We start from the raw sequence: 27,161 nt of genomic DNA on the forward strand, positions 1-27,161 counted from the left end.
CAAAATTGAAAAGATCCCTCTCTCTCTGTAAGCTTCAGTTTAGTGAAATTTTAAAAAAGAAGACTCTATTTGCAAAAGTTTCACAACATGACTACAAGTGAATGTCACAAAGTTTGTCGATTTAAAAACATAAAAAATTCAAATAGGAAATGCCATTAATTTAGTAGATGAGTGAGAGAAGATTTTACACAATAAAATGGTTAATACAGTGATGGATAAGGAGTGGACAATGCTGTCTTGTGTCAGAAGCAGTAACAAGGGCTGTCTCAAACCATCTAGGTCATGACCCAGGAGGGACAAGTCTTTAGGAACCCCTGATAAAGGGATTTCCTGTCCACCATTCTGACTGGTTAAGATGATTGCTGGCAGACTTCACAAACCTTTTCAGGTCAAGAGCTGATCCTGGCTTTCGTCTGGAGGTGATGAAATATGGGATGCAAAGAGATACAGGCACACACAAAAACAACAAAAAAGAGAGGTCCCGTTTCTGTGCTCAAAGACACAATCAGAGGAGTTCTCCAGGAAGAGACGCATGGCTTTTTAGGTGGGAGTTTCAGCCTGGAAAATCTATTGTTTGGTACTGTTTGCTTAAAAACAAACATTATCTGGCTCCGAGCTGACATTATTCCAAAGAAGTTACATGTTTTCCTGTCTTTGTTTGGCTCCAACTAGTACGCAAACATTGACTGTATGTTGGCAATTCCTAGAAGTTGTTTCTAGGAGAGCAAATAGGTTTTTTTTAACCTAAAATTTGTATGTTGATAAAATGTTACACAGATGTACCAATATTTAAGGTAGATGTTTAGTATCTTACAGCTTAAAGAACAAAGAATATATTTATTTTTAAATCTAATTCTGAGTTTGAACTTCTTAGGAATCTAAAAGGTAAAAAGGTTTTGCACAGCCTTGCAAAAGTGTTCAGATTCCTTTAAGCGTTTTACGCTGTCACTCTGCAATCACAAATTTAAATGCTATTTATTTAGATTTTATATGAAGTAGGCAACTGTAAAGTGGAAGAAGAGAGACAGATGGTGAAAATATTTTTTTTACAAACAAAAAAGTGGGAGGTACGTTTGTACTTTGACCTTCTGAGTAAATACAATGTAGAAGCAACCTTTCCCTGCAATTAGTCATTTGGGGTACGTGTCTACTAGTTTTGTACATCTTGAAATTACACGTTTGCAGCTTCTAAGAGGTTTTTGTGGTAGAAGGCCTGTTACAGGTTTGTTTTTGGCAGTGTTCTGCTCAACCTTCTTTGTGCAATTTATGACCAGCTTTCCTCTCCCTGCTGAAGTAAAGCAATTTCTCAGCATGATTCTGGCAATTCCACATTTTACTGTAGGGATGGTCTGTTCAGGGTGATGGACTCTGTGTTTCACCAGATTCTTTCACCTGAGCTATAGATCTCTGCTGCTTCTTCAGAGTTACCTTTAAAGCTGTCAGGTTTAAATGGACAGTAGGTTTGCAGTTGTACTTAACTGTTTATATTTTAGATGATTGGCAGAGCATTTTTCTGTGGGATATTTAGATTTTGGGATTTTGTTTCATCACTTAAACCTGCATTAAGCCTCACTGCAACTTTATCCCCATGCTGAGTTTGTTGGTGCTGTTTGTTCACTAACAAAGCCTCACTAACATTCGCAGAATAGCTATAATTATATTTAGATTAATAAGACAATTAGGTGACTTCTATGTAGGCTGATTGGACAGGATTTTATTTCAGGGTTTCGGAGTGGAGAGGAGTGAATACAAACATGATATATTTTAGTCTTTCATTTGCAAAACCTTTGAAAATTTTATAGTTCTTCTTGCACATATTGAGTTATGGCATTTTTTTTCCTGTGCATTGAAGTCTATGGTTGCAAAGTGACAAAATGTGAGAAAGTTCCTGGGATATAAATATTTTTTTCAAAGCTCTGTACATAGGAATGTGCAAGCTGTTTTGTTTTTCTTCTTTCAACCATTTTGGTTTCAATTTAAAGTTCTAAAGTTAATTTTTTTTTTTTTCTGCAGTCCAAATAAAAAGCACAAGGAATTTCATCACAAAAGCAGCTCTGTTTTATTAAAGACAAAACAGACAGAACACCACAGTCATGATATTTTTCACACAATTTATAGCTTTCTCTTCAAAGAGCGTCACCACACAGTCTGTCAAAAATTTAAGAGACTCCCCATTTTCTCAGCCATCTTTACCAATCAGCATTCAGTGGAAACTCTGCGGGACAGCTCAGCATTTGCATGCCCCCATACCAACCCTGCAAAGCCTCTGAACACCCTCAAGCACAACACATGTCACGGAGTCTTAAAGTGAGTCTAAAGAGGCAACACATGCTCACTGATGCACTGTGTTGTGGTACAAAGCTCCTTGTGGTCGTGTTCTTTAAACCACTGTCAGAGCTGGTTGTAACTGGGAGCTCAGAGCAAAGATGGAGCGGGGAATTAGTCTGGCGGTCGAGTCTGCTGGGTTCAGACACACAAGGCAGGAAATTGGGGTTCTATCTGCTCTCTTTGGGTGGGACCCTCTGATCATCCTCATAAGTTCAGAGCGCTGCACTCATCAATCTCCGTTAGAGAAGAGTCTGAGTGCCCGATCGGTGGGGTTTGGCTGTGGGACGGATGGGAGGGTGGTGGCCTCACAGATAACCTTTTATCAGGATGTTTTCATGTCTGTGCATCATTTTCACACAAATTTAAATATATTTTTATTTCCCTAGAACTTATCACTGGAGTCCCAAGAGGAGCACAAAACTTTGGATATGTAAGTATGGACAGCAGAATGCATTGTGCCAAAGAATTCAGTTAGTAAAATGTTATTTAAATCAGATTATTCACAGTTCACAAATGTCAAACTGTCATTTTACACCCAAATAAAACACTCAAACGTATTGATATTGTGCATTAGTAGTTATTCAGAACCCATATGAATACATACAGTTTCATATTTGCAGGCAATAATTTGTTTGAAATTGTATTCATACGATTGAGTTTTAATTTGTTTATTTATATTGTAGCCCCAGATATGTTATTTGATATGATTTTTTTTTTTTTAATTGAAGAAAATATATGCAAATGTTAAAAATCATTCAGCTATTTTCAGTTTTCTCTTCCTGCTTTAGGGGACTTGTTACTCATAAAGTGAATTTTCCATTTGTTTTAATAATGGATTTTTCTGACATTTTGTCATAAGTCATTGTCTTGTTGGGACAAAAAAGGCCTGTGTTCTTTCCCTTTAAGGGTAAAAGAATCCTTCCCAGGGTTCTTTTACCCTGCCTCTAACCTGAGGGAAGAGAAAAAAATATTTTCATTAGTATTCATTAGAATGACGTTTCATTTTATATCCCCATTGCAGAGGGCACAATAAATAATGCACAAATAATGTCCAGTGTATACAAATAATAACTTTAATGCAATGTTTGGTCTTCTATTATATTTCATGGTACATTTATGGTCTCCATAGCAATAATGTAGATTCATCTAAAGAGAACAAAGCAATTAAAATTGGAACTCGTATTTATAGATTTATTACACACAGTGATATATTTAAATGTTTTATTTCTGTTCATTTTGTCATTTATGGCTCACGGATAACGATATTTGGTATCTTAGAAAATTCCATTATTACATAAAACTAATGAAAAATGTTTTTTTTGAAACATGAATACCTACTGGATAGTTTGTCCCTGCAGTCTAGGTCAAGGCTGCTTCTTTCCATGAATTCCTGCATTGATGGAGCGGAGCGTGGATGAGATTATCCAGTGGTTCAGTTGAATGATCTTAAAGACTCCCCAGTTGTTTTAATGGCAACTTTCAGTTCATCTATACTGCTGGCGATGGTATTTCTGATCTTTCTGGAAAATACCCTATAGATTATCTTTGAGGGTTTAGTTCAGGCTTGCTGACCAGTCAAGCACAGTGATACCATCACTTTTCTATTGGTACGGTGAGCAGTGTGCCAAGTCCTGCTGGAAACTGAAATCAGTATCTCTATTGTTAGCTGTGTTGACTTTGAACTTAAAAACCCAATGCACCAACACCAGCAGATGACATGACTCTCATATTATCCTTGGACCTCAAACAGCTTGTATTCTGTGCTTCTCCACAATTCCACCAAAGCTGGGGATCTTGATTTCCAAATGAAATACAAACTTTACTTTCAACAGAAAGGAGGACTTTGGACCACAGAGCAACAGTAGAGTCATTTTCTTAATCGTTCAGGTAAAACTTTCCTGCTATTTCTTGTCCAGGAGTCGCCTATCAGAAGTACTAGAGCAGTTGTGGCACATGACCTGGGTACATCTATGTGTGGTGGCCCTTGGAGGTCTGGCTCCAGCTGTAGTCCATGCTTTGTGCTTCTCCTGAAGTCTTTTGAAAGGACTGTGCTTGACAGTCCTTTCAACCTGCATTAGTACATTTTCCCTTCACACCTTTTCCTTCCACTCAACTTTCCATTACTATGCTTGGACACAAGACTCTGCCAAAAGCTTGTAGTTAACCTTCTTGTAGAGGGCATCAGCAATTGTCTGCCAGACAACTTTTCTCACTATTTCTCTCTGGACACTAACATAACCATAACAGAAAACTTTTAATTCCCAAAAATACTTTTTTATTGGTCAACTTTAACATTGTAACATTCTTAATTAATGAGAAACTGAATTTTTGGGTTTTCGTTATCTGATATTCCCAAAGTTGCAAACATAAATGCTTAAAATAACTGACTGTCTCTCAAATTAATCTTTTGGGGTTTTTAAACTGAATTACTGAAATAAATTACTTGTTTAATGATATTCAAATTTATTGTGATTTAACTTAGTAGAAATATGGCAAGGGCTTCTTAAAAATTGACTACATTTGGCTCTCCAGAGGTTGGCACAAATTACTGACAGTTTGGACACATTTTGTTAAAAACATTAAAATACTTTAAGTTGTCACATAGTTATTTTTATATCAATGTATTCCCCCGAAATGATGTTTGTCCAAATGAATGTAGTCCTGAGTGTTACTATGTGTTAAATGGCTACACCAGTTTTGTTTGTGCATCTTCAGTTTACAACATTTGTTTTCTTATGGGAACATGTCCCGAGGGCTAACTGTGTCAATCCTCCTTAATGACATAGAGCTTCCGCTTTATTTAGAGGGCACTGACCCCACCTAACCCTCCTAACCTTGTTCTACACACACACTCACAGCCCCTTAACCTGCAGTGTAACCACAGGCCTCACCACAAACAGAATGCCAGAAGAATCTGCCCAGTACAAACATTTCTCTCTGAGCGTCTCAGCAGAGGCGGCTGTGTGTGAGCAGGTAAGCCATGTTAGAGGCTTGGCTCTGGAACGGCTGTCAGGCCTGATCAGGTTTCCTCTGTGACCAATCCAACAATTGAGACCAAAGGAAAGTTCATTTTCAAGCTATTGATCCAGTGTTTGTGTTTACACACGATCATCTGTCCGTAAATTTCCGTAAGTCTACCCTTCTTTAGATCATTTCTGGGAGATCAGTGATTGAATTAACATGCATCCTCCTGCACATGTGTGTGTCTGTATGTGTGCATAGCCTCTGGCTGTCTCCATGTGGTTGTTATTTTAGTTCTTATGAAGGAATTCTTAGCCTCCCCTTTCTGTCTTTCCCTGAAACTGGGGTTAGGATGGGGGTAGTAGAGAGACATGGGGGCAAGGAGGGGGTGTGTTGCACAAAGAGAGGGAGAGCAGGGAGAAGAAACTTTCAGTTTTATAGAAGCTCTTTTATTGCTTTTCTTGAATTAATGTCTGTCATGTGGTTTGCATGTTTGATCCTGAGGGGCAACAGTGGTAAAGTCTGGTGTTTTTATGAGTCAAGTCATTGTTTTATATAACATCAATTCACTGCAAATATCTCTTGCTGACCATTTATAAGAAAACTGGTCCAGTTCATAAACAGAAATATACAACAGGTCAATTAGAGCTGCACAATAAATGCAATGGCAGTCTTCATCAGTGTTAGCAATATCACAACCACACAGTCCTGTTTGAATACAATGTATGGTGGCTATTATGTTCCTATTTGGACAGCCTCAAGCTGTGCTTGTTTTTCACACTTTATGTATGTTTATGACTAAAGATACTGAAACTCACCAAGTTTGGAAGAGACATTATGTTATGGTACAGAAAAAAAACCTCAGGGAAATATGTATTAATTATAAATATTGTCATCAAAATGGTCAGTTGCTGCATTGAAATGATATATTTTCCTAATATTGTGCAGCTCTAATATAAATCCAAAACATTATACACACAGATTTAAATTCAATCACATACATCCCACTATAGATATAATACAATGCAGTCAAATACATTTTACAGTGCCAATTTATAAAAAGTTGCAATCATTGATTCTGCAGCAATTCCTCGTCTTTCTCCCAGTGGGCAGTTGGCTGCATCAAGTCATTAGCTTTGCAGCAATATCTGATCCCATGCAAGTATCACAGATTCTCCCTGTTATGTCTGTTTGTTTCAGGTGGCAATGATCAACTCCACTAATCTCACCTTCATCCAGAACTTCACAGGGGAACAGGTGGGATCATCATCATATCCCCAGACCCAAGAACCTGTTATTCTTGTCCTAAGATTGAATAATTATAGGTTTTTGGTTAAAAACTAAATATTTGTTTCCTTGTCTGTCTTTCAGATGGCGTCCTACTTTGGCTACTCGGTGGCCGTCACTGACTTGAACGGCGACGAGTAAGCAGAGAATTCCCTTGTCATTTGAAACAAAGGTAATTTCACCGCCATCCTTGCCTCTGTTCTTGAAAGCATTTATTGTATGTCCACCTAGCACAGACGATATCCTGGTTGGAGCACCCCTCTACATGGAGAGGGAGATGGAGAGCAAACCCAGAGAGGTGGGAAGGGTGTATCTGTACCTGCAGCTGGCTCCGCTCATGTTCTCTGAACCCATTGTTCTCAGTGGCACCTACACTTTTGGACGTTTTGGGACCGCAATAGCACCGCTGGGAGATGTCAACCAGGATGGATATAATGGTATGCAGAAAATATGCTTTCTGATGATGAAAAACTTAGAGAAATTAAAAAAAGGAATCCTTTAAATACTTTTCATGTGCTGCTGCTACGCATCTCTATGTGCGGTTTACGTTTTACGGCAGTCTTTATAATGAGCACCAGGTTTTTTTCTGTGATCTTGTGACTGTCTGCCTGTTAGTTCTCTGACTGAGGAAATCCTGTCAGGATCCTTAAATCCTTTCAGCCAATCAGGAAGTGCGGCGACGAAAGGTTTTGCGTGTGTGAACCTTGCTTCATCGTGACGACTGCGTTTAAGGCACATATGTTGTGTGTATTGGGGGCTATTTTTACCTCACCAGATGTGGCCTGAGATAGAATCATCTGGGATTTTTTTGTACTGCAGCCCAGAGTTCATTCCTCATGGAAGTGTTTGTTTTATTCTCACGTTAATTAGACAATGACTGACACGCACAAAGCCTGGAGCCCAAATGCTAAGACCTGTGGATTGTGCCATTAAAGATGAATGAAGGGATCCACATCTGGCCCTTATATGACATCAGTCCTACTGATTTATTTTTAATTTACTCATGGGCGGCATGTGTTAAAGTGCACACTGTTCCTTTAAATCCCATTAACCAGCAGATCAATAACCAAGGGATCAATACTGACACTTTTCCTTGCTACAAACATAAATCACATTTGCTGTCTGTCAGTCTGGGACACTATGAGGATTTCTGGAAAATAGTTCAGATATGTGCAGGATTTTATAGTTCAGGATTTTGGAGTCAACCTGGCAGATTGGTGATTTAGGATTTCTGATTGCTATTGTTACACTACTGTGTTCGTGTACTGTACAGTGGTTTTTCAAAAAAGCATTCATTTTCAGATTTTACCACCTTACAATTTCAACAGGGTTTGTCTGGATTTTGTCAGTCCGCAACTTAAATTCTGTATAAATCCAGATATTCTGTAACAGCATCAGAGGTTTGTTAGAGAACATTAGTGAACAAACAGCACCATGAAGACCAAGGAACACAGCAGAAAAGTCAGGAATGAAGATATTGAGAGGTAAAGAGCAGGGTAAAGTTATAAAACAATGTTTCAAGCTTTGGACATCTCACAGAGACTGTTCAACTCAAAGAGATAGAAAGTGGCACAACTTAAGAGATCTGCAGCTCAGGTGAAAGACTCAAAGACTTTCTTAACAAGTGGACATTTTATCTGGTCAAAAAGATGGCCATTGTTGAAAGAGACATAAAAAGTCATGTGAAGGACACAGCAAAACATGTGGCAAAATGTTCTCTAGTCAGATAAGACCAAAATTTAATGCTTTGAAATACATGTAAAGTGCTCTCTGTGGAGGAAAATGAACTATTCTTCTGAACAGACCATCCTACTTTGAAACATAAAAGTAGCAGCAACATGCTGTAAGGGATGCTTTTCTTAAGCAAGGATGGGGAAGCTGGTCACAGATGATGGATGTAGTTAAGTATAGGGCAATACTGGGAGAAAATCTATTAGTTGAGAATTTGATTCTAGCTTCCTGTATGAATATGTGCTCAATTGTACCATTTACAGTGAAAATACTTGAGACTGTGGCAGGAGTTTGGTTGGACATTTAATACTAAGCAGCTGAAGTGGCACGGTGTAGAGCATAGCCTATTCATATGTTACAATGGCCTAATCAAAGTCTAGACCTAAATCTAACAGATAATGTATAGCAAGACTGAAGTAAAATTGCGGTTCACTAACTTCATCCAATCTAACTGACCTTAAGCGGTTCTGGAAATAATGGCCAGAAACGTAATGCTCTAGTTGTGCACCACAGACATACTCCAAAAGACTTGCTGCTTTGAATGCTACTAAAGGTGACTCTATAAAACATGGATCTCTTTTCCGAATTTATTTGTAAAACTTTTGAGACAACTATGTATACTTTTTTCCACTTTATGTTGGTCTATCACACAAGATCACAATAAAATACATTGAATCTTATGATTGCAATAAGACAAAATGTGACGAAAGTTCAAAGGGTCATGTGTACTTTTGCAAGGCACCATTAAACCTGCCCTCTGATTTTAACATAATCACAGACATTCTTCATGAAATGACTCTGATCTCCCCCCGTCTCCCACAGCAACCCCAAAATTCTTCTCAAAAACAGAACCATACCCGTTCTCCGTCATATTTACGATATTTTTCCCCAAGTGTCAGCTGGTAAGCCCTTACAATTTAGCTAATGTAATTTGCCATGTGGCTCCGCTTGTTTATAATTTCCATCCGACAACACCAGCTTTTCCTGTCACCATTGGGTTCAGTATATCAGCTTGTTTCAGTCTGGGAGTAAGAGTCTCCTATAGTTTTGGTTTCAGTGATCGCAGTGGGTGTTCTGCTGGATTGTCTGCATTGTGTGGGACGCTGTTGAGCAATACCAATGAGTGACTTTCACATTATTTGAAGACTTTTTTTTTTAAAAGGAGCTTATTATTTTTGTACAGCTATTCAATTATGTGCACAATGGCTCACACAGACATACAGACTCAGAACACATGAACACACATAGGTTCATTTATACACTTGCATACACACATGGTTGCATTTATCCTCTCTCTACCCCACAATCTGCTTCATGTGGAACCAGTTGTTTAGGCTACGAGAGAGGGGGTCCAGAGACAAACAGGATGTCTAGAGGGATTTTGGACAGTTATAGTGCTGATGTAGGACAGTGCAAAGGAATGGACATTAACAAGTTAAAGAATATATCCCAAAATCTGCTTGTATCCTAAAAAATGCATTTTTTGCAAAAACAAATGCAAACAGGTGCTTTTTCAACAATCAACATTTGGACAGTATTTCATTTTCCTTATTTTAGATAACATCACAGTAATATAACAGTGATGTAAATACTCTAGACTTAAAGAACAGACTGTCATCTTTACTTTGACTTTCAAGTCCAGGTTAGATAAAGAATTTATCTTTCTTCAATATGCAGGCCTCCTATATTGTGGGCTCAAATTTATGTTCAAAGCAAACCTGCTTTATCTGAAGTGTTGAATATTTCTGCATTATTTTTGTTATTGGCTAGTAAATTTAAAGATTTAGGGCTGATAAAAGCATGTCCCAGTGCAAGTTAAATATGTGACTCCAGGTAAATTTCTCTGATTCATACATCCATTTTGTACCAACACTTTCATTTATAGCCTGTAGCCAAAACATGTTATTGCCCACATTCTTAGACGTAGAGTACATGACAGTGTACCAGTTTATATTTCTAGGTTTTTTTTTTATTAATTCTGAACAGAAAGTTATTGAATTTCATGTAAAAAGTTAGTTTTTTTGCAATTTAAAAAAGCCACAGATAAAAACATATAAGAATTGAAACAAACTGACTAGAACTAGAATGAAAATAGACAAGACAAAAAGATTACAATGTCAGGCCTTGTATAAATGCCAAAGAATAAAAATGAGTTTTAAGGGTTGATTTGAAGTGTTCAAGACTATGGTCAGATCTAACGTTGAAAGGTAAGTTGTTCCGTCAATTAGGAGCAGTGACAGCAAATGCCCGGTCATTTTGCAGTCATTTTGACAGCATTGTAATTATATTTTCTTACAGAAGACCGTGAGTAAATTACAGAAAAGTACTTTAACTTATCTGTTGTCAAAGCAGGTAGGAAACATTCACCAAACCGGTACAGACCACTTTGGGTCAAAAAGCAAAGTGATAAAGTTTGAGGCAAATAAAACATACTCCTGAGCTCAAAAATGAAAAATAATCCACTGAGGTCTACAGCCAAAGACAGAAAGATCATCATATCTTCAAGGTAAACATATTATAGATGTTTCAAGAATGTAGATTCCAGTATTTGTTTGATAAAAAGCCCATCCATTTCAGCAGCAGCATTCTCTAGACAAGAAAATAAGATCAGTCTGTGCCTGTGTTATGGAAAGGCAAAAGTATGCAGATCTCTGGAATCAGAACGTGAACTGAAGCAACATCATCTGTAGAACATGTGTAGGCTTTGTGCCACATAGCATGCTTGGCTTTCCATGGCATGGGGTCACTATTGCTTTTTAACGATTTCATGTGGAACGGTAGGTTGAACTCTGCAGTTTACAGCTTGAAGTGAGCTCAGATTGAGCCAAATACAGAACATTTGACTGGCGGTTGCTTCACAGTTCAGCCTGACCCAAAGCATGCTGTGAAAGTAAAGCTGTGGTTTTTGAAGGTGAAGATGCATTAATAAATCACCAGGTTGGATTGCAGTTTGTCTGTTGAGAGGAAAAAAGACTAAAACACACAGAAACTAACAGTTGAAAACATTAAATAAAGTCTTGGCACTGCTTCACAAAGGGAAATAGATTGTGTTTATGGCTCCAGAGAGTCACTACTGACAATAACTTAGAACTCAGCGTTCAAGATGAACATTTAATTGTTGAATTTGAATTTCTTTCTAAAACCATCCCTCAAATTTTTTGGGAAGCCTCTTAAGAATCCATTAGAGGTAATCTTGTTGAATGTGTTTGAAGCGGAGAGGCTGCATTTTAAAGCCATATCAATTTATAACCATTTGGATATCAAACATTTCTCTCTGTACAAATATCACAGACCTTCCCTGAAGCTTATATTGAATACTAAAATCTACTAAAATCAATTATTACAGCTATGGCAAAGAAATTTAACAGACCGGCCGAGACTTGTTTCTTTTTAATATTTGGGGTCCTTATCAGCTTTGCACATCTAGAGACATTTCTGCCCATTATCCTTTCCAAAATGGTTCAGGCTCAGGTTGCATGGACAGCATCTTCTGTACATTCGTTTTAAGAGATTGGGTATAGGTCTTAACTTTGACTAAGCCATTTTAAGGCATAAATGCTTAATCTAAATCCAGCTGTATCTTTAATGTAGATGTCTTGTTGCGATGCAAACCTTGATCCCACAGAAAACGAATCCTACAAAATCATTTCCTATATGTTTTTCTGTGGGGATAATATCTTCAAGGTGAATTGTCGTTTTCTGTCATGCACAGCGTTTTGCGTAGAGGTCAGAAAGCTCAGTTTTGATCAGAGCATCTTTTCCCGCCCGCTTTGCTATGTCTCTGCCATGGTTTGTAGTAAACTGAAAACAAGACTTTCTTCTGACTATCCCTCAACACCAACTTTCTTTTTCACAAATCTTTATAAAGGCCATCATTGTGGAGGGCACAAATAGTTCTCCTGTCAACAGATTCTGCTACCTGAGCTGAGGATTTCTCCATCTCCACTGGAGCTACATTTCCTTTTTGTTCAATAACAACCCTCTAAGATCTTGACTGGACAGCTGTATTTACACAGAGATTAAATTACACCCAGGTGGGCCCTGTAAGTAATATTAGGTGTAAGTATAATAGGTGACTTCAGAAGGAATTTGGTTGCACTGAATAGTTTTAATTTAGTTTTTATTTATGAAAATAAACGGGGCTATAATTTTCTGATTTTTGTTTGTAATAATTTTGAAAAACGTTTATTCTTTCTATTTCCACTTATCAGTTACGCTCATAGACAGATAGCAAATCAGCCTCTGGTCAGACACAAAAGGTCAGAGCAACGAATTTAATAATATACAAAGCAAATAAACATTTGGTGAAGTAACTAAGTAGCCATTCCAAAGTTTGAAAGGTCAAGCCGTTTTGTTTTCTTCTTTCCTTTTTCCTTTTCCTCCAACCTGAATGTTTTTTCTTTGCTTCTTGTCTCGGAGGAGCTCTTAAAAGCCGTTGATGTCAAAAACATACGTGCGTGTGTGTCACCCCTCAGACGTGGCAGTAGGCTGTCCGTTCGGAGGCGAGGACCGCGGAGGCAGAGTGTTGATCTTTAACGGTAATAGAGACGTATCCACGCGAGGCCTGACCCTGAGCCAGGAGCTGCAAGCCACCAGGACGCCCAGCAGCAGTCTGCCAGGGTATGGCTTCACTCTGAGAGGAGGCCAAGATCTGGACGGCAACGAGTATCCTGGTAAACTTTCAACATTTCAATCCATCTTCTTCTAATCAAAATTCCTTCTTCAGCTCACATTCTTTCACAGTTTAATCTTCCTGACTTCCACATTTCATCCACCTCTGTTCTACCATGTCCGTGTTCTCCATGTTCTCCCACTTCTATCTGCTAAAGTAATCAGAAGGGGGTACAGGGATGTTTGACATGAGCTGCATTCCTTCTTTAGGGATTCACAGTAGTCAAGAAGGAGAGAAAGTAGAACAATACATTATCTGCATGTTCTATCTACCTGACATGTGTCTGTGTGCAGAAAAGGCTGAATGCAGCAAATCCCTGCTTTATGTGCCACCCACATCTTCACCTTCACAAATATGTAAAAAAAACGTTACACCCGATTTATAAAACTAACTAAGAAGTAGGTCATTTTCCTCAGCTATTTGTGTCCATGAGTTGTAGGCTCACAATAAAAGGTATTCAAATAAAGCAGATCTGTAAAAATCAGCTTTACTACGTTATTTTCCACCTAATTTGGAGTCATTCTTCTCTCAGCATTACTTAAGCTGTGTGAGTCCCACTTTAATCCAATTTAGGTTGAAATGAAGAATTTGTTTAGTTTTTTCCCCTTTTCCTTTTCTTTGCCCCCCACTCTCCTTCCTCCTTTTCCTTCCCATTCGCCTATGAAAACAGATTTTCTTCACTCCACAAACAGGATGTTGGGGAGAAACACACATACACACGCACACGCATTCACAAGTATCGTTGGACTCACACGAGCGTTGAGCGTGTGCCAGGCACCAGGTCCCAGTCAGACCTGCACAGGCCCACTGCAAATCAGATTCAAACTTGTGCTGGTGGAAACCCACTGGGAGAAATAAGCTGAAACTCACGGGTGGCAGAGCTTTGGGCCAACACACACACACACACACACACGCCCACGCACGCAATCATGCTCCTTCTGTCATTAGATAGATATTTAATGGAAGTGCGACACATCCACTCTTTGTGTCGCTTGCAGGAGAGTAAAGTCACACACACACACACGTTCAGAGGAGCTGAGGGTGTTTGATCAGCGTCACAAGGGGCCTGCACAGGCGTCTGGGCGTCTTGCACGAGCCACCATTTGCTCCTTTCAACATTAAATGTCATTAGTTTACTGGAGAAGGAGACAGAAGTTGATGACTAAGCTCCACTTTTAGCTTTAATGGACTATGAATCCCCAAATTACATCATGCCTTTGAACTTGCACAAAAAAATAGTGATCTGGAAGAAAAGGTAGCAGACAGAAGTAGACAGTGCATTAAAAAGTCCACTGACTAATATGAAGCCTAATTACGAACCAAGATGAGTGGTGAGTTGAATGTTGGCGGGGGTCGTGCCTCTTAGGTTCTAGGTAAAAGGTCAAAAACAGGCAGTTTATTGACCAGGAAACAGAAGCTCAGTCATGCCAGTTCATTTTTATTTGATGAGTATGGAGCCAAAGGGTAATTCAGCTGGCTGTTCAATTAGTTGCAAAAGTATTCACACCCTTTTTAAAAATAAAAAAATCAAGACAAATCAACAAACTCCACTGTGTTGCATTTTGGCTTTATATCTTCACCTTCCTAAAGTAATGGCCTATGTCATTTTTTGTCCAAAGGGAGTTAGCAAAAAAAAGATATTTTAAACAAAAAAAAATCACTTTTGGCAAAATTGACTTAGGCTATTATTTTAGCCCAAATTAGATGTATTATTTCCTACGTTTGTGATCAGTCCCTAAGACACTTTGTGCAAGCAGCTGTCGCCTATTTTTTTCCCCAAACAGTGGAAGCTCAGCCAAATGGAGTGGACAGCATCTGTGAGCAGCTCTACAGGAACTGGAACCCCGGTTTTAGGTTTTTCCTCCAAGATTAATGAGTATTTAGCTCCATCCATCTTTGCTGCAGAAGAAAAACATTTCCACCATGTTTCATAGCGAGGCTTTTACTTTATTCATTCATTATGCAGTATTATGCCATATGGTTGCGTCATTAGCGTGTGTATTTTAGCCTTCCAGACAAAACAATCTTAACTAAACCAGCCATATAGTATTACCCTCTGTATGGTTTGTATTCTTCTTTTGAGACTGAAATAGGCATAAGCGAACAAAATATTTGAAAGGTTTGCAAATCCAAGAATAAAGAAATCATTAACTTCTCTTTTTTAACCACTAAGGGCCATCGGCTCTCAGGCTTCCCTCACCAAGGCCAGTCTCCCTGCAGCCAAACAGGCTGTTGCAGCAGACATTCAGTGACAGCTTGACAGTCTGTCTAAACTCAGAGAGGAAGATGTGTTTTTCTTCAATCCAGGAAGGACACCATCAGCTAAAGCAGTCTAGTTATCCAGAATGATCTTGTACCTGTCAGTTCTATAAAGGATCGCGTATCTGCGTGTGGAATACGAGCTCAGTCAAAGCTTTCATAGAAACCCCCAAAATAACCCAACAGCATTTGGCAAAGCCTTCCTCTGGGCAATTAAGCAGAATTTCTAAAACAAGAAAACATGGAATTTGAGTTGATTTAGCTTTTCAATCATCCATGCACACACTTATGTTCTCTCACACACACTTAACCCCAAAATCCGTTTCATGTCATGCAGAGTTACATGAGCAAACACGAGAGTTAGATCAGGGAGAAAATACATCGGTCAAGCTGACATATTTGTGGCAGGAGTTGAGCTTCATGGTTTCAGAAATACAACGGTAAGATGGACTGAGGTATTTGGACGATGAGGTGGTCTTCTTCCACACCTTACCTCTGATGACTTTTGCAGATTGTGGTTTTAAGGCAGAGTTTCGCTTTTGTTTTCCAGTCATTCCGCCCTCCTTCTCCTGCTGCTCTGTTACTCCCAATTTTCTGAAAGTGCTGTAAAAAGGAAAAACTCATACAAAACTTGAAGTTCTTAAAGCTGCTGCTATAAGTTTTGAAAACATTTAGATGCAAGTTTTCTGATTGCTCTCTGAACATTTGTTAGGAACATCAGTCCAGGTGGTATGGGTCAGCCACGGTCCAGTCCCAGACTGGAAAACATCAATGATCTAACATTCGTATCTTACTTATATACCTTAAAATGATGTCAAACAAATGTAAACATAGTGCGTTAGTTCTATAGTTATTTCCTGCCCTAAATAGATAAATCCTTGATAATTGAATTAAATGTAAAACAAAATTGTATTAATCCCAGTGGGAGATTAAATTTAGCTTTATTTTCCAAGTTTCTTCAAAGAGTTGTTGTAAATGGCGGTAGCTGTCAGGAGGAAGGATCACCTGTAGCAGTCCATATTACAGCTACTTTAAATAAGCCTCTGACTGAAGACAGTGTTGCACAACAGTCTCAACATTCTCTATAATTTTGTTCATTTGATGAATCTCCAAAGATTCCAGAAGCAGTTTGCATTACAAAACCAGACTTCAGTATCACCTTGTTTGGCCTTTTTATTTCACTGGGTCTGCTGATGCATGATGATGTAGTACCTTTTTAAGCCTAAAAATAGGCTGGGATTCAAAAGAAAAAAGAAAAAAAAAACATAGCCGCACAGTTCATCGTGATAGTAGCTGACATAAAGTTGGCCACAGTGGATCAACAACATGTATCGGAAGCGGAGATGCTCAGGGTCTTTCTGACCCTGACCAGATAACGTCGATCAGACCAGAACATTCCTGGCACTAACACACACGCACCCCCACACACACTCACACACACGCCGTCATAGAACAACTTACATAGGAACATAGTGCACTCCAGGGGGAAAGGGACAAGGCCTGAATGTTTAATGTTGTGGTTTCAGGGGGACTCATTGACTGTAGCCAAAGGCAGAAACAGATGTGTTTCTGTTAGATTCAATTAGTCTTGTTCCTTCTAAATGCACAAAGGGAGAAGTCACACCAATTGGCATGCACGGTCTGCAAGAGTACACCCCAACGCTTGCTTCCATCCTCCTGAGGAGAGTTGCTAAGAGGTTTTATGCTAAGAGTGTACAGATTTTAAATAATGAAATCACAAATAGAGGCAGCTCTAAAATATAAGAAACTATTTGGTAACGAAATCACAGCAGATTTCTCCCATGCAGCATAAAGTTGCTGTGTTTTTCTCAGGATCACACAGCTTAACTTCCTGCTGCATCTGGCAGCAATAGCTTGTATCCATTAAGTGGCTCTTTTCTAGTTTCACATTGTTTTAATCAGTACTTGTGTGCATGTGTGTGCGTGAACGTGCGTGTGTGTGGCTTACATTGGTATGTGTCCCCTGACCACATCCATTAAATGCCGTCTCTATTTTAAACTTTGGGAGCCAATTAAAATCATGTGTTCATCACAAAGCCCATGAAAACAAATAAAAAATCACACATAGATGAGATCTGGTGCTGCTTACAATTTGGAGTCCTCGCTGCGCAGGATGTTGGGAAATGTTGTTGTTTAGCAAACTGTGATTGGGGCAAGTGAACTTGGGCCTGGTATGCAACGTGTGGTCCACGCATGTTTCGCAGTGAATTGTATGCTCACTATTAAAATGAAAAAAGAAATACATGATCATTTTTTGTTTCGTTATTGAGCTCTGTTTTCAAAAAGGGACCAAGAATGAAAGAAAATGCAAAATGATATCAGAAGGTCAGCTCTGCATCTCAGTTGGAGTATGGGTATGTGTGTGTGTGTGTGTTTAAATGTGTTTATTACATGCTGTGTCTGTGTTTGATGAAGATTGCTGGAGACCTTAGAATTAGTCCCATCTGTTGCATTCTTTGAAGCTTACTGTTTCCCCCCCTCTTCTTTCCTTGCTTTCCCCGTGTCTCTGTGAAGATCTGATCGTAGGGGCGTTTGGCGCAGGAGAAGTCTCAGTCTACAGGTACAGGTTTCAAAAACAAAAATGCTACTTTGTCACATTTGTGCTTCTTGTTTCATCCTGCTGAAAATCTTTTGCTTTGCATGTGTTCAGGTCTCGAGCTGTAGTGTCTGTGGAAGCTACAATGAGCCTAACGCCCAGAATCCTGAATCCTGATGACCGGCAGTGTCTCCTGCCTCAGACTAATAACATGGTTACCTGGTAAAATCACCTTCTGTATTTCTATTTTATAATTTCACTAACAGATTTTCCTTTAATTATCTGCACCTGTGTAAATATATGCAGAAAAGGTATTCAGACTTTTTCACATCTTGTTAGATTGCAACCATAAACTTCCATGTATTTTAGTTTGCTAAAGTTTTTGCCTGTTTTTCTTTGCAAAAAAACTTGATCTGCTAATAAGGAAGAGTATATTCACAAATTAGGTAGCTTCTAACATCTAAATCTGAAAAATGCCACATTTTTCAGATTTATATTAGCAAAACATTTTGAGCCAATGTATCCTTGTCCTTCAACACCACAATTATGGTAAAATACATTGACACTTATGATTGTAACAGCAAAATCTGAAGTTAAAGGGGTAAGGTTACCTTTGTAAGCCTCTGGATTTTTAAATTCAATCACATTAAGTGTCATTCATGCTATTTTACTTATAGAAAAAAATGTGAGGTTTCTCAGAATCTATATTCAGGAAAGACTTAGTAGTTTTTAGGTAAGCAAAAAATTATAATCCATATTCATGCATTCAAAGGAGTCCCCAAATGTTATTTTATACCGAAGAAAAGAAACTAAAATTAAAATGCATCAAAGAGTGCCAGGAAATGGAGAATTTGAGTTGTCATGCATTAAATGAACATGAACAAAAACTTAAAATCTTCTGTACTTTTGATTGCTACCTGATCAGCTAACTAATTTTTATTTGAGGAATTATTTCCTTACTCCTCTTCTGAATTTTCAATCAGCCATACTTTAAGTTCATTCCCATTCCTGTTTTGTTTTACTTTGTTCCTTGTTATTTTGCACTCAATTTAATACAGTTTCACCCAACTGTATTTTGTCATAGTTTGGCAACAAAGGTCAAAATTCAATCTTTAAATTTTGGTATTAGTAATACTGAGAGGGTGCTGGACTCTCAGGAGAGACTAACGTTATAGAAACACACGTCTTACCAGACAGAGTTGCCAAACTTCAGTGTTGTATGTAAATACTAAACGTTTTTTCAGTTCTTCAAGTTTACTTTAGCACAGATTATAATTTCAGGTTCACCCTTTTGATCAGATAAGTTAAATTAGCTTTTCAAGGCCAGAAAGCTTGTCAGATTGAATGCCGTTTTATTTTTGAATATCTATTTATAAAGGTCAGTCCATTTCTAAATACACCTCACTGACAACTTCCTCTGGTTCTGTTTAACAAAACATGTGATGTATCGGGTTATTTTTGGGCTGCTCTTTCTTGACAAAGACATCCTATTCTGATCGACCTTTTAACATTGTTTCAAACAAAATTACCAAAAAGGAACTCTACATCAGTGTCGCAATGTGGAAATACACAAATGTTGGTCATAACAGAATGCTTTTCTCTTGGAGGAAATCAAAGCAAAGCAAATGCCCAGTGGTGCAGACAGGAACCTCTGTTGTATTGCTTTGTAGGCTCCACTGCTCTCAGGTGGGGACATAATAAATTTACAACCGCTTAATGGAGAAAAGAGCAGCAAACCAAATGGTTGTTGTGCTGCAGCATAGCAACCATTTTTATTATGATGAGGTTTTTCAACTAGAGGAGGTCACTCAGTTGGAGTCTTATGGGTTTGTTTTTTTTAAACAAAGTATTTTTTCCCCAGTTTATCTATTAAAGGAGACACACTGGACTACCTAATTAGGTTACATATCCAGGTTTAATACCCTCTTATTACTAATCATGTGTGTGCAGGTAAAAGAATGCAAAAAGAGCACAAATCCTAAAACAAACATAAAACTAATAAGCCCCACTGCTGCACTGAAACTCATATCTGTAGCAGAAAGTGTCCTGCTCACACTGCATCCTAAAACGGTATGCAGTATGAAATATACTCTTTCAAAAATCACACTCACATAGACAGATGTAACAAATATTTCACCCCTGGGTACTAAACGTCTGCCATCAGCCAAAGACTGTTTGTCTAATTCTCCAATGCAATAACGAAGCAGCCCCCTGGATGAAACAGACTCATATATCCTGAAAACTCAGATTTATAGGACTCTGCAATTATTTTGAGACTGCATAATTCTGTTTTGAATATATCATTGTTCGTGTGGGTGGCAGACTGGCTCTGAACACCCTTGGCCTGAGTTTAGATGAAGGGAACCAATCGAAATGCTCCCGCTGTTTGGCCACTGCCTGATGTTGGTCCTGAAGTATTGGCGCTGGAACCGCTGAAGGAGTGTTTGGACGAGAGACGTTGGGCTTGGCTAGTTGCCATAGTGGTTTTTCTGTGGCGCTGTGTGAGTATTGGCAGCGAGTGGGAAAGGAACTGGGTTTGAGTTGGATCAACAAAAAGCGCTTAACTGTGTAAATTTTGTCAAAATGTAATTGAGTCTCTTTAAATAAATTGCTATAGAGTTTTAGACCAGTAGCAATGATTGAGACATTCAAAAACTTGGGGACATTTCTGAGGGCTTGAAGCCACACAGTAAGAAATATCTGTCACATTGTAAAGCATGTGATTTCCTGATAAGTTCAACTGTTTTTAACCCTGGAAGTCATTAAAACAATGCTGGCCGCTGTTCTGTATATGTCAATGGACTTTTAAGGTTCGTTTAACTATTTTGGCTGGGAAATATAGCCTTCTTTTTCTAGATTAAAGAGCAAAATGAAACCTTTTTTCCCCAGGCAAAGTCTGGCATTTTCCAGATAACTTACGTCCTTTACAGATGTATGGAAGCCATTGAAATGTTTTCATCTTTTCAATAGCAGGAGCATAATTTCAAACTAAAAAAAAAAATTCGATTTGTTAGTTCCATACAGTCATACATACATACAGTGTGTTTCTGGACCTGACAGGATTTGGGACAAACCCGTTGTCTGACGGTGACATCTACCAAGTTCCTCCTGATCGTCACACTAAGACTGTAGGAGGGTTAAAAGAGGCCACTTACGTAAGCTGTGGTTGCATGGCTGGCTGGGGGTGCAGCTAATAGAACAAGATGTGTTGAGTTTACTCAGTGACTTTGGCATTGCTCATTAATTAGGACTTTATTAGGAACATTTAAATCATTTTACAAGTATCATTTCAAGCTGTTTTTCTGAGAAATATTGTGCTTTTCTGAAGAACTGCCTAACATTTCCAGGCAGTATTTTCACATACAATCCTAATCTTGTGTTTTTCTCTTCCGCGGCCAGGATTCAAACGCAAGATTTTAGCAAGTTCCCCACCAAAAAATACTTATTTGTAACACCAGCTTGATAAGTGATGATTTTGTTTTCTTCTCCTTTGTGTCAGAAAAATATGTTCAGTTTCAAATTACACATTTTACAAAACTTTTTCCCTTCGAGGACAATGCTTAGCTCAGTGATCTTAATATAATAGTGACATGAGACCTGCACCTGGAGCTAAATGGAAAGATAAAAGTGGGCCAGTGAAAAGGGAAATTGTTAAGTGAGTAATTACTTGAATTAGCGCCAGTTAAACTGGAAAAGAAATTGTTTGGTGCAATGCGTTGTCTGGCTTCCTTAAGTATGAAAAGTGCATACACCTGCCAAATAACTGCACCCAGGGCCAAAGGAAATGCTGGACCTAATAAAGAGTGAGCAAGTCACACAGCAAACGAAAGCACGCCGAGAAAAACAAAACAAAAAACAAAACAAGACTTTAACCCAATCCATCTATATCTTTATTGACTAATGCAACAACAATACATCCTTGTCTGAGGAAAAAAATAGCTCTGTAATCGGATTTCATAATGATTTATGTATGCAGTTGTGTGGGTTGTCTGGAGCAGACTTGGCACTGCAGAAAAGGATTTACTGTAAAGACTGAGAGCCGTCTCGAATCGTGTAGGATGGTGAAGCGCAGATGCATTTCGGGGAAAATTGCATACAGTAATGACTGACCTGGGGGTCATTTTTGTGCAACATGCACTTAAATGTGACACACAACCTTTATTAGAGTCATACACTCCCACAACTGAAACACACGCATTCATTTAGATAACACATGTTAAACAAAAACACAACCACATGGGAAGGTATTTTTTTAGAACCAATTTGATGTTTTGTCACATTAACTCTCATTCAGAACAAACTCATGTTAACAACTGATTATCATCATTGTTGTATTAATGAATGGAAATCCTAATTATCAGCAGAGACACTCATGTCCACAACATCTGCAACCTGGTTGTTCAAACCTTCCTGACACTGAAACACACTCACAGGTGCCAGTTCTGAAACAAAACCTGCATGAGGTCATCTGCTTCATTGCAGTAAGTTACACCCTTGAGATCCTCCAGATTACTGCATATTAGCAGTGTAGATCTCCCCCTGTGGGAGGCACTTTCCTGTTGTTGATTAAGGAAGTGATAATGCACAAAAAAACACCATTACACATGGCTTAATAAACATTAAAAGAGGAAATGCAGAAATGTTTCCCAGTCTCCCATGTCTGCGTGTCTAATAGTAGGGCCTCCCCGGTAATTCCTATTGAACCCTGGAGAAAGAAAGGAACAGATGCCTTGTTTAGAAACAGTTTACTTACTTAGTGTGTTGCTTTTTCAATTCACCTTATGTTAGAAACGTAAGAAATAAATTAAGGCACTCGACTTGTTGAGCCCAGAGCACAGTGCACCTGTACTTGTAGAAAAGTTAGTTGTGATTAGGCCTGTCACGATAGCAAATTTTGCTGAGCGATTAATTGTCTCAAAAATTATTGCGATAAGCGATAATATTGTTTGAAGACCTTTTTACACTGATTTAATGGAAATTACATAATAATCCATGCGATTTCTTGCCAAAGATAGATACACTTTATTTTCAAAAGAACACTAAAGACTGGAACTGATGAACAAAATAAACAAAACAACCAAAAACGAAAATAAAATGGTCTCCATTAACAAAAAACGCACTTGAAAAAAAAACCTAAACAACATAAAGTAAAAGTGGAAATAAATACTGCATTCAACCTAAAGAGTGCAGATTATGAAGTCTGTATATTATGTTGCCCTTCAGTAATAATTAGATTTAAATAGAGAAGATGGGCACATCGACTACCTGATGCAATAGTTCACATTACATGATTTTTTGCTCCTATTTTTCCCTTTACAACAATCTTAAAACGTTGGTCTTTCTAAGATTGTGTGGTGTGTTACGGTAGATCGTCCTCCGATCTAAATCAGGGAGTTTCCCGGACTGGGCGCTTTAACGCAGCCTGTTGAATGTGACAGGCAGCCAATCAGAAAGCGCGGATTCTCCTCTGCACTTTCTGAGGGGAAATTACGGAGGGGAATCCCAAACAGCTGACAGGCGCAACCCGAAGTCCAGCGGACATTGGAGATGATATGTGGAAACAACATTAATGTTTATTTAACATGCAAAGAATATAGAAATGACAAGAGGAGGAGTTGGAGCGAAATTGCTACCACAGTTGATAAACCCGGTAACTTTTCAGCTGTTCTTCGTTAATAAATAGGTTATAATGATTTTCATTCAGTCAGGACTTTACGCTGACACTAGCCACATGCATTGCAGGTAGACTGTAGTAAAGCATTGATTAATGCCTGGTTTTAAAATTAGTTCACTGGACTTGTAGCCATTATTTTGTGCCCATTGTTGGACACCACACGGCAGGACCGAACCCGATCGAACCGTTATACCTAGGATTTCTGTCGGCTAATGTGTGGCCTGTCAGGTTTTGAAAATGGGCGACAATGGCCGACAGCTCTAAGATCGTGTAGTGTGCGCCTGGCTTTACACTAAGTAAAATGAGGAAGGGAGGGTCAGTGGAGAGCACCGGAGTTAAGCCATTTTTCATTCAGTGTCATTAACAGAAAGAGAAAAAGGCCGGAAGAGACGATAATGCCGATAATTAAAATGATGTCATAGTTTTAATTTATCGTACGATTAATCGATTTATCGTTTATCGCGACAGGCCTAGTTGTGATTTGAATAACTTGGAAGATTTCCTTAATTAATTCAAAACACATTTTTCTCTTTTTCCTCCAGCCTTAAGGTGGACGTGTGTGCAGCAGTAAGTGGAATGGGGATTCCCAGCAATGTAGGTAAGCATCTGGACACAAGATTAAACTTTTACAGTGAGGAAGAGCAATTGTCAGATCCATTTTACCGAAGCAACTGCATCCATTCCAGTTAGATCAGGGGTCTCAAACTCTAGTCCTCGAGGGCCGCAGTCCTGCAACTTTTAGATGAGCCTCTGCTGCACCACACCTGAACAGAATAATTAGGTCATTAAGGCTCTGGAAAACTGATCTACACAAGGAGGAGGTCATTAAGTCATTTCATTCCAGTGTTTTGTACCTGTGGCACATCTAAAAACTGCAGGACTGCGGCCCTCGAGGCCTGGAGTTTGAGACCCCTGAGTTAGATGAAGAAAAAGGCAAAATGGAAATAAGATATACCGAAGACCCCTTTTTGATGTTGTAGTAATGTTTGATCCATCAGAATAAAAACTGTGGAGTTTTGAAAATAGTTTCGTAACACTTTACTTAGATTTACTTACTTACTTACATTTTGTCGCTTTGTAACCACAATGTTTAGTGTGTTTTAACTTGAACTACATGTGACAGACCAACACAAAGTAGTGCCTAATTGTAAAATGAAAAAATACACTGTTTAGAAATTGTTTAACAACATATTTTGTGTACAGATTTTCCACTGAAACAATTGCTATGAGAATTCCCCTAATTGGCATTGAATCAAGTGCAGTCATTCAATCTCAGTATAAATACAGCTGGGAGGTTTGTTAGAAGTCATTAGTAAGTAAACACAATGCAGATCATCCATATTTATATGTTTATAAATGGTGATGGCAACATCATGCAGTGAAAAACGTTTTCTCAAGGATGAGACAAGCTTGTCAGAATTCACTGAAAGAAGAAGAAACAGACTCTATATAACAGAGCCTCAATGGGACAGTTTTACAGTTTTCACACAGATGCAAATCTGGTAGAGGCATTCCCCGAAAAACTTGTATTTGTGGTTGCAGTAAAAAAGTAGAGCTATAATTTATTGTCTCAAAGCACTGTGCACACTGCTCTTTTCAGGTTCTAATGTTGAAAACCATCTTTTATTAATAAGCACTACTTTGTTTTGGTCTATTACATAAAAATCCACTGACATTTGTGGATGTAACATGACAAAATGTGCAAAACTTGACAGCCACATAAAGTATAACACATTGACAGTGAAGAGGTGTGTTTCTTTTACTGTAATAATATCCTTTTGCACTACTATTGTTGTGGTGTTGCTGTCATTAAGTCCAGTTATCTGAGATCTGAATCCTTCCTTTTCTGTTGACATCATCTGTTCAGATCTAAAAGCAGAGCTGCATCTGGATTGGCTGAAAGGCACAAGGGGCGGGGTTAAGAGAGTCCTCTTCTTAGACACCCAGCAGGCTCGGCACTCAGGGCTCCTCAGGCTCGGTCAACGTCGCCCACGTGGATGTCTGAGCTACCAGATTTATCTGAAGGTGAGCAAATCCCACATCAGCACACACATACAGTGTTACAGAATATTAAATTTACTAGTTTAACCACTACAATGATAATTAAGTTCATATTATTTTTAATTCTATTGCTTCACAGGAGGAGGACGAGTTCAGGGACAAGCTGACCCCCATTGCACTGGCCCTGAACTACAGCCTGGCCCCACCTTCTAGTGACAAAACTCTCCCTCCTATTCTCAACCAGTATAGCAGCACCTTCCTCCAGGAACATGTGGGTGAAGAATCTGTGGAGAAGTACAACAGAAGGCTTTAGTTCCAGGAAAATGCTCTCCAGGAAAAGCTTGCTGCTATGTGGCCCACCAATTAAACTTTAGATGATGATTAGAAAACCATTACCAGATGATCATCTGATTTTGAAATCAGATGATCTACTGGAATACTAGGGTGTCCACATAATCATCTAGTCAGTGCTGACATGCTTTTTTAAGATGCTCAACCGTGAAATGATGACGTTAAACTCATTTAGATTATAAAAACCCTGATGTGTCTGTTTTATATATTCTGAGTTCCAGCCTGACATGCAATAAAAGTATCCGCATGCACATAAAAATGCTGCCAAAATTACATATCACCCAACTTTAAATGATATAAAGGCTCAACCCCATTACCCATAAAATCTATGACGGTTAGGAAATGATGAAGAAATGGCCTGCTGTACAACAAAACCAAAAGAAGAACATTTTAGACATGCAACTAATGAAATGTAAGCCCTCCTTTGATTGCTCTGTAACAAACTGAATGTGTTCAAATAAACACTGAGAGCTTCTAAATTTTCCAGAGCTCAGGTTTGGCGAGCTGACTTGATTGAACTTCTAAAGAATATTCATCCACCTGTTGATTACTTAATCTTAGTTATTTGAAAAACACAGATTTCTCTGTTTGTATGTTGTCTATAATTTGCAAGACTCCGCTGTCAATTATGTCTCGACTTTTTGTGTTTTTTCAACACCCACTGATGGAAGTTATGAAGACTTTCTTAACTTTTTACGAACAAATTAGTCAGATTGTCAGATAATCCGAGAACTCAACATGTACATGTTCAGACAGATCTCCAGCTTTCTTGAGAGCCCCAGGGATGATTTTGCCTACTTTTGTTTCATGATGTTTCATGATAAAGCAACAGTTCTCATATGTTATGAAGTACCGGGCATGTGTTTAAAAAAAGAAAGCAGGCGTGAACTGTTCTTACAGTGGCTATTAGGTTCTGCATGTTAGGGAGTCATATTGGATAGAGGTTAGATTTGAAAGAAACCTCCAACAATATTTCACTTAGAATAGGAAAAACTCAGGGGAAATTTCTGTTAAGTTTTTCATCTTTAAACTTGGAAATTTTAAAGAAAAATGAAAAAGTTACTGTAAATACCACTAAGTGTGTACCAAGAGACTAATACAGTTTTTTTAAAGATAGTTTTATCTCTGTTAGCACATATTTGTCAGTAAGGTGATGCTTGACAAAAGTTGGTGAGAAAAGTTTGAGAACCACATGTCTAGAGTAACCTGAAACATTTTCCCATAACCTCTTCTTCCCAGGCTTACATCCTGCTGGACTGTGGTGATGACAACATATGCATCCCCGACCTGCAGCTCTCCGCCAGCATGTAAGACTTTAACAGTCATGCCCTCTGACCCCA

General features: G+C 38.6%; 1 protein-coding gene across 1 annotated transcript in view; it reads left to right on the forward strand.

Annotated features, from left to right (window-relative positions):
* Positions 1 to 27,161, forward strand: part of itga8 (integrin, alpha 8) — a 52,856-nt gene that overhangs the window by 10,197 nt on the left and 15,498 nt on the right. Inside the window, exons 9-19 of the mRNA XM_028012584.1 lie at positions 2,715 to 2,758; positions 6,490 to 6,546; positions 6,661 to 6,713; positions 6,808 to 7,013; positions 12,783 to 12,980; positions 17,774 to 17,819; positions 17,910 to 18,017; positions 24,012 to 24,067; positions 25,337 to 25,494; positions 25,610 to 25,741; positions 27,061 to 27,128. Of these exons, the coding sequence (XP_027868385.1) occupies positions 2,715 to 2,758; positions 6,490 to 6,546; positions 6,661 to 6,713; positions 6,808 to 7,013; positions 12,783 to 12,980; positions 17,774 to 17,819; positions 17,910 to 18,017; positions 24,012 to 24,067; positions 25,337 to 25,494; positions 25,610 to 25,741; positions 27,061 to 27,128 (1,126 nt within the window). The remainder of the gene's footprint in view (positions 1 to 2,714; positions 2,759 to 6,489; positions 6,547 to 6,660; positions 6,714 to 6,807; positions 7,014 to 12,782; positions 12,981 to 17,773; positions 17,820 to 17,909; positions 18,018 to 24,011; positions 24,068 to 25,336; positions 25,495 to 25,609; positions 25,742 to 27,060; positions 27,129 to 27,161) is intronic.

Source organism: Xiphophorus couchianus, chromosome 3 (assembly GCF_001444195.1).
Source record: "Xiphophorus couchianus chromosome 3, X_couchianus-1.0, whole genome shotgun sequence".
Classification (NCBI taxonomy): domain Eukaryota; kingdom Metazoa; phylum Chordata; class Actinopteri; order Cyprinodontiformes; family Poeciliidae; genus Xiphophorus; species Xiphophorus couchianus.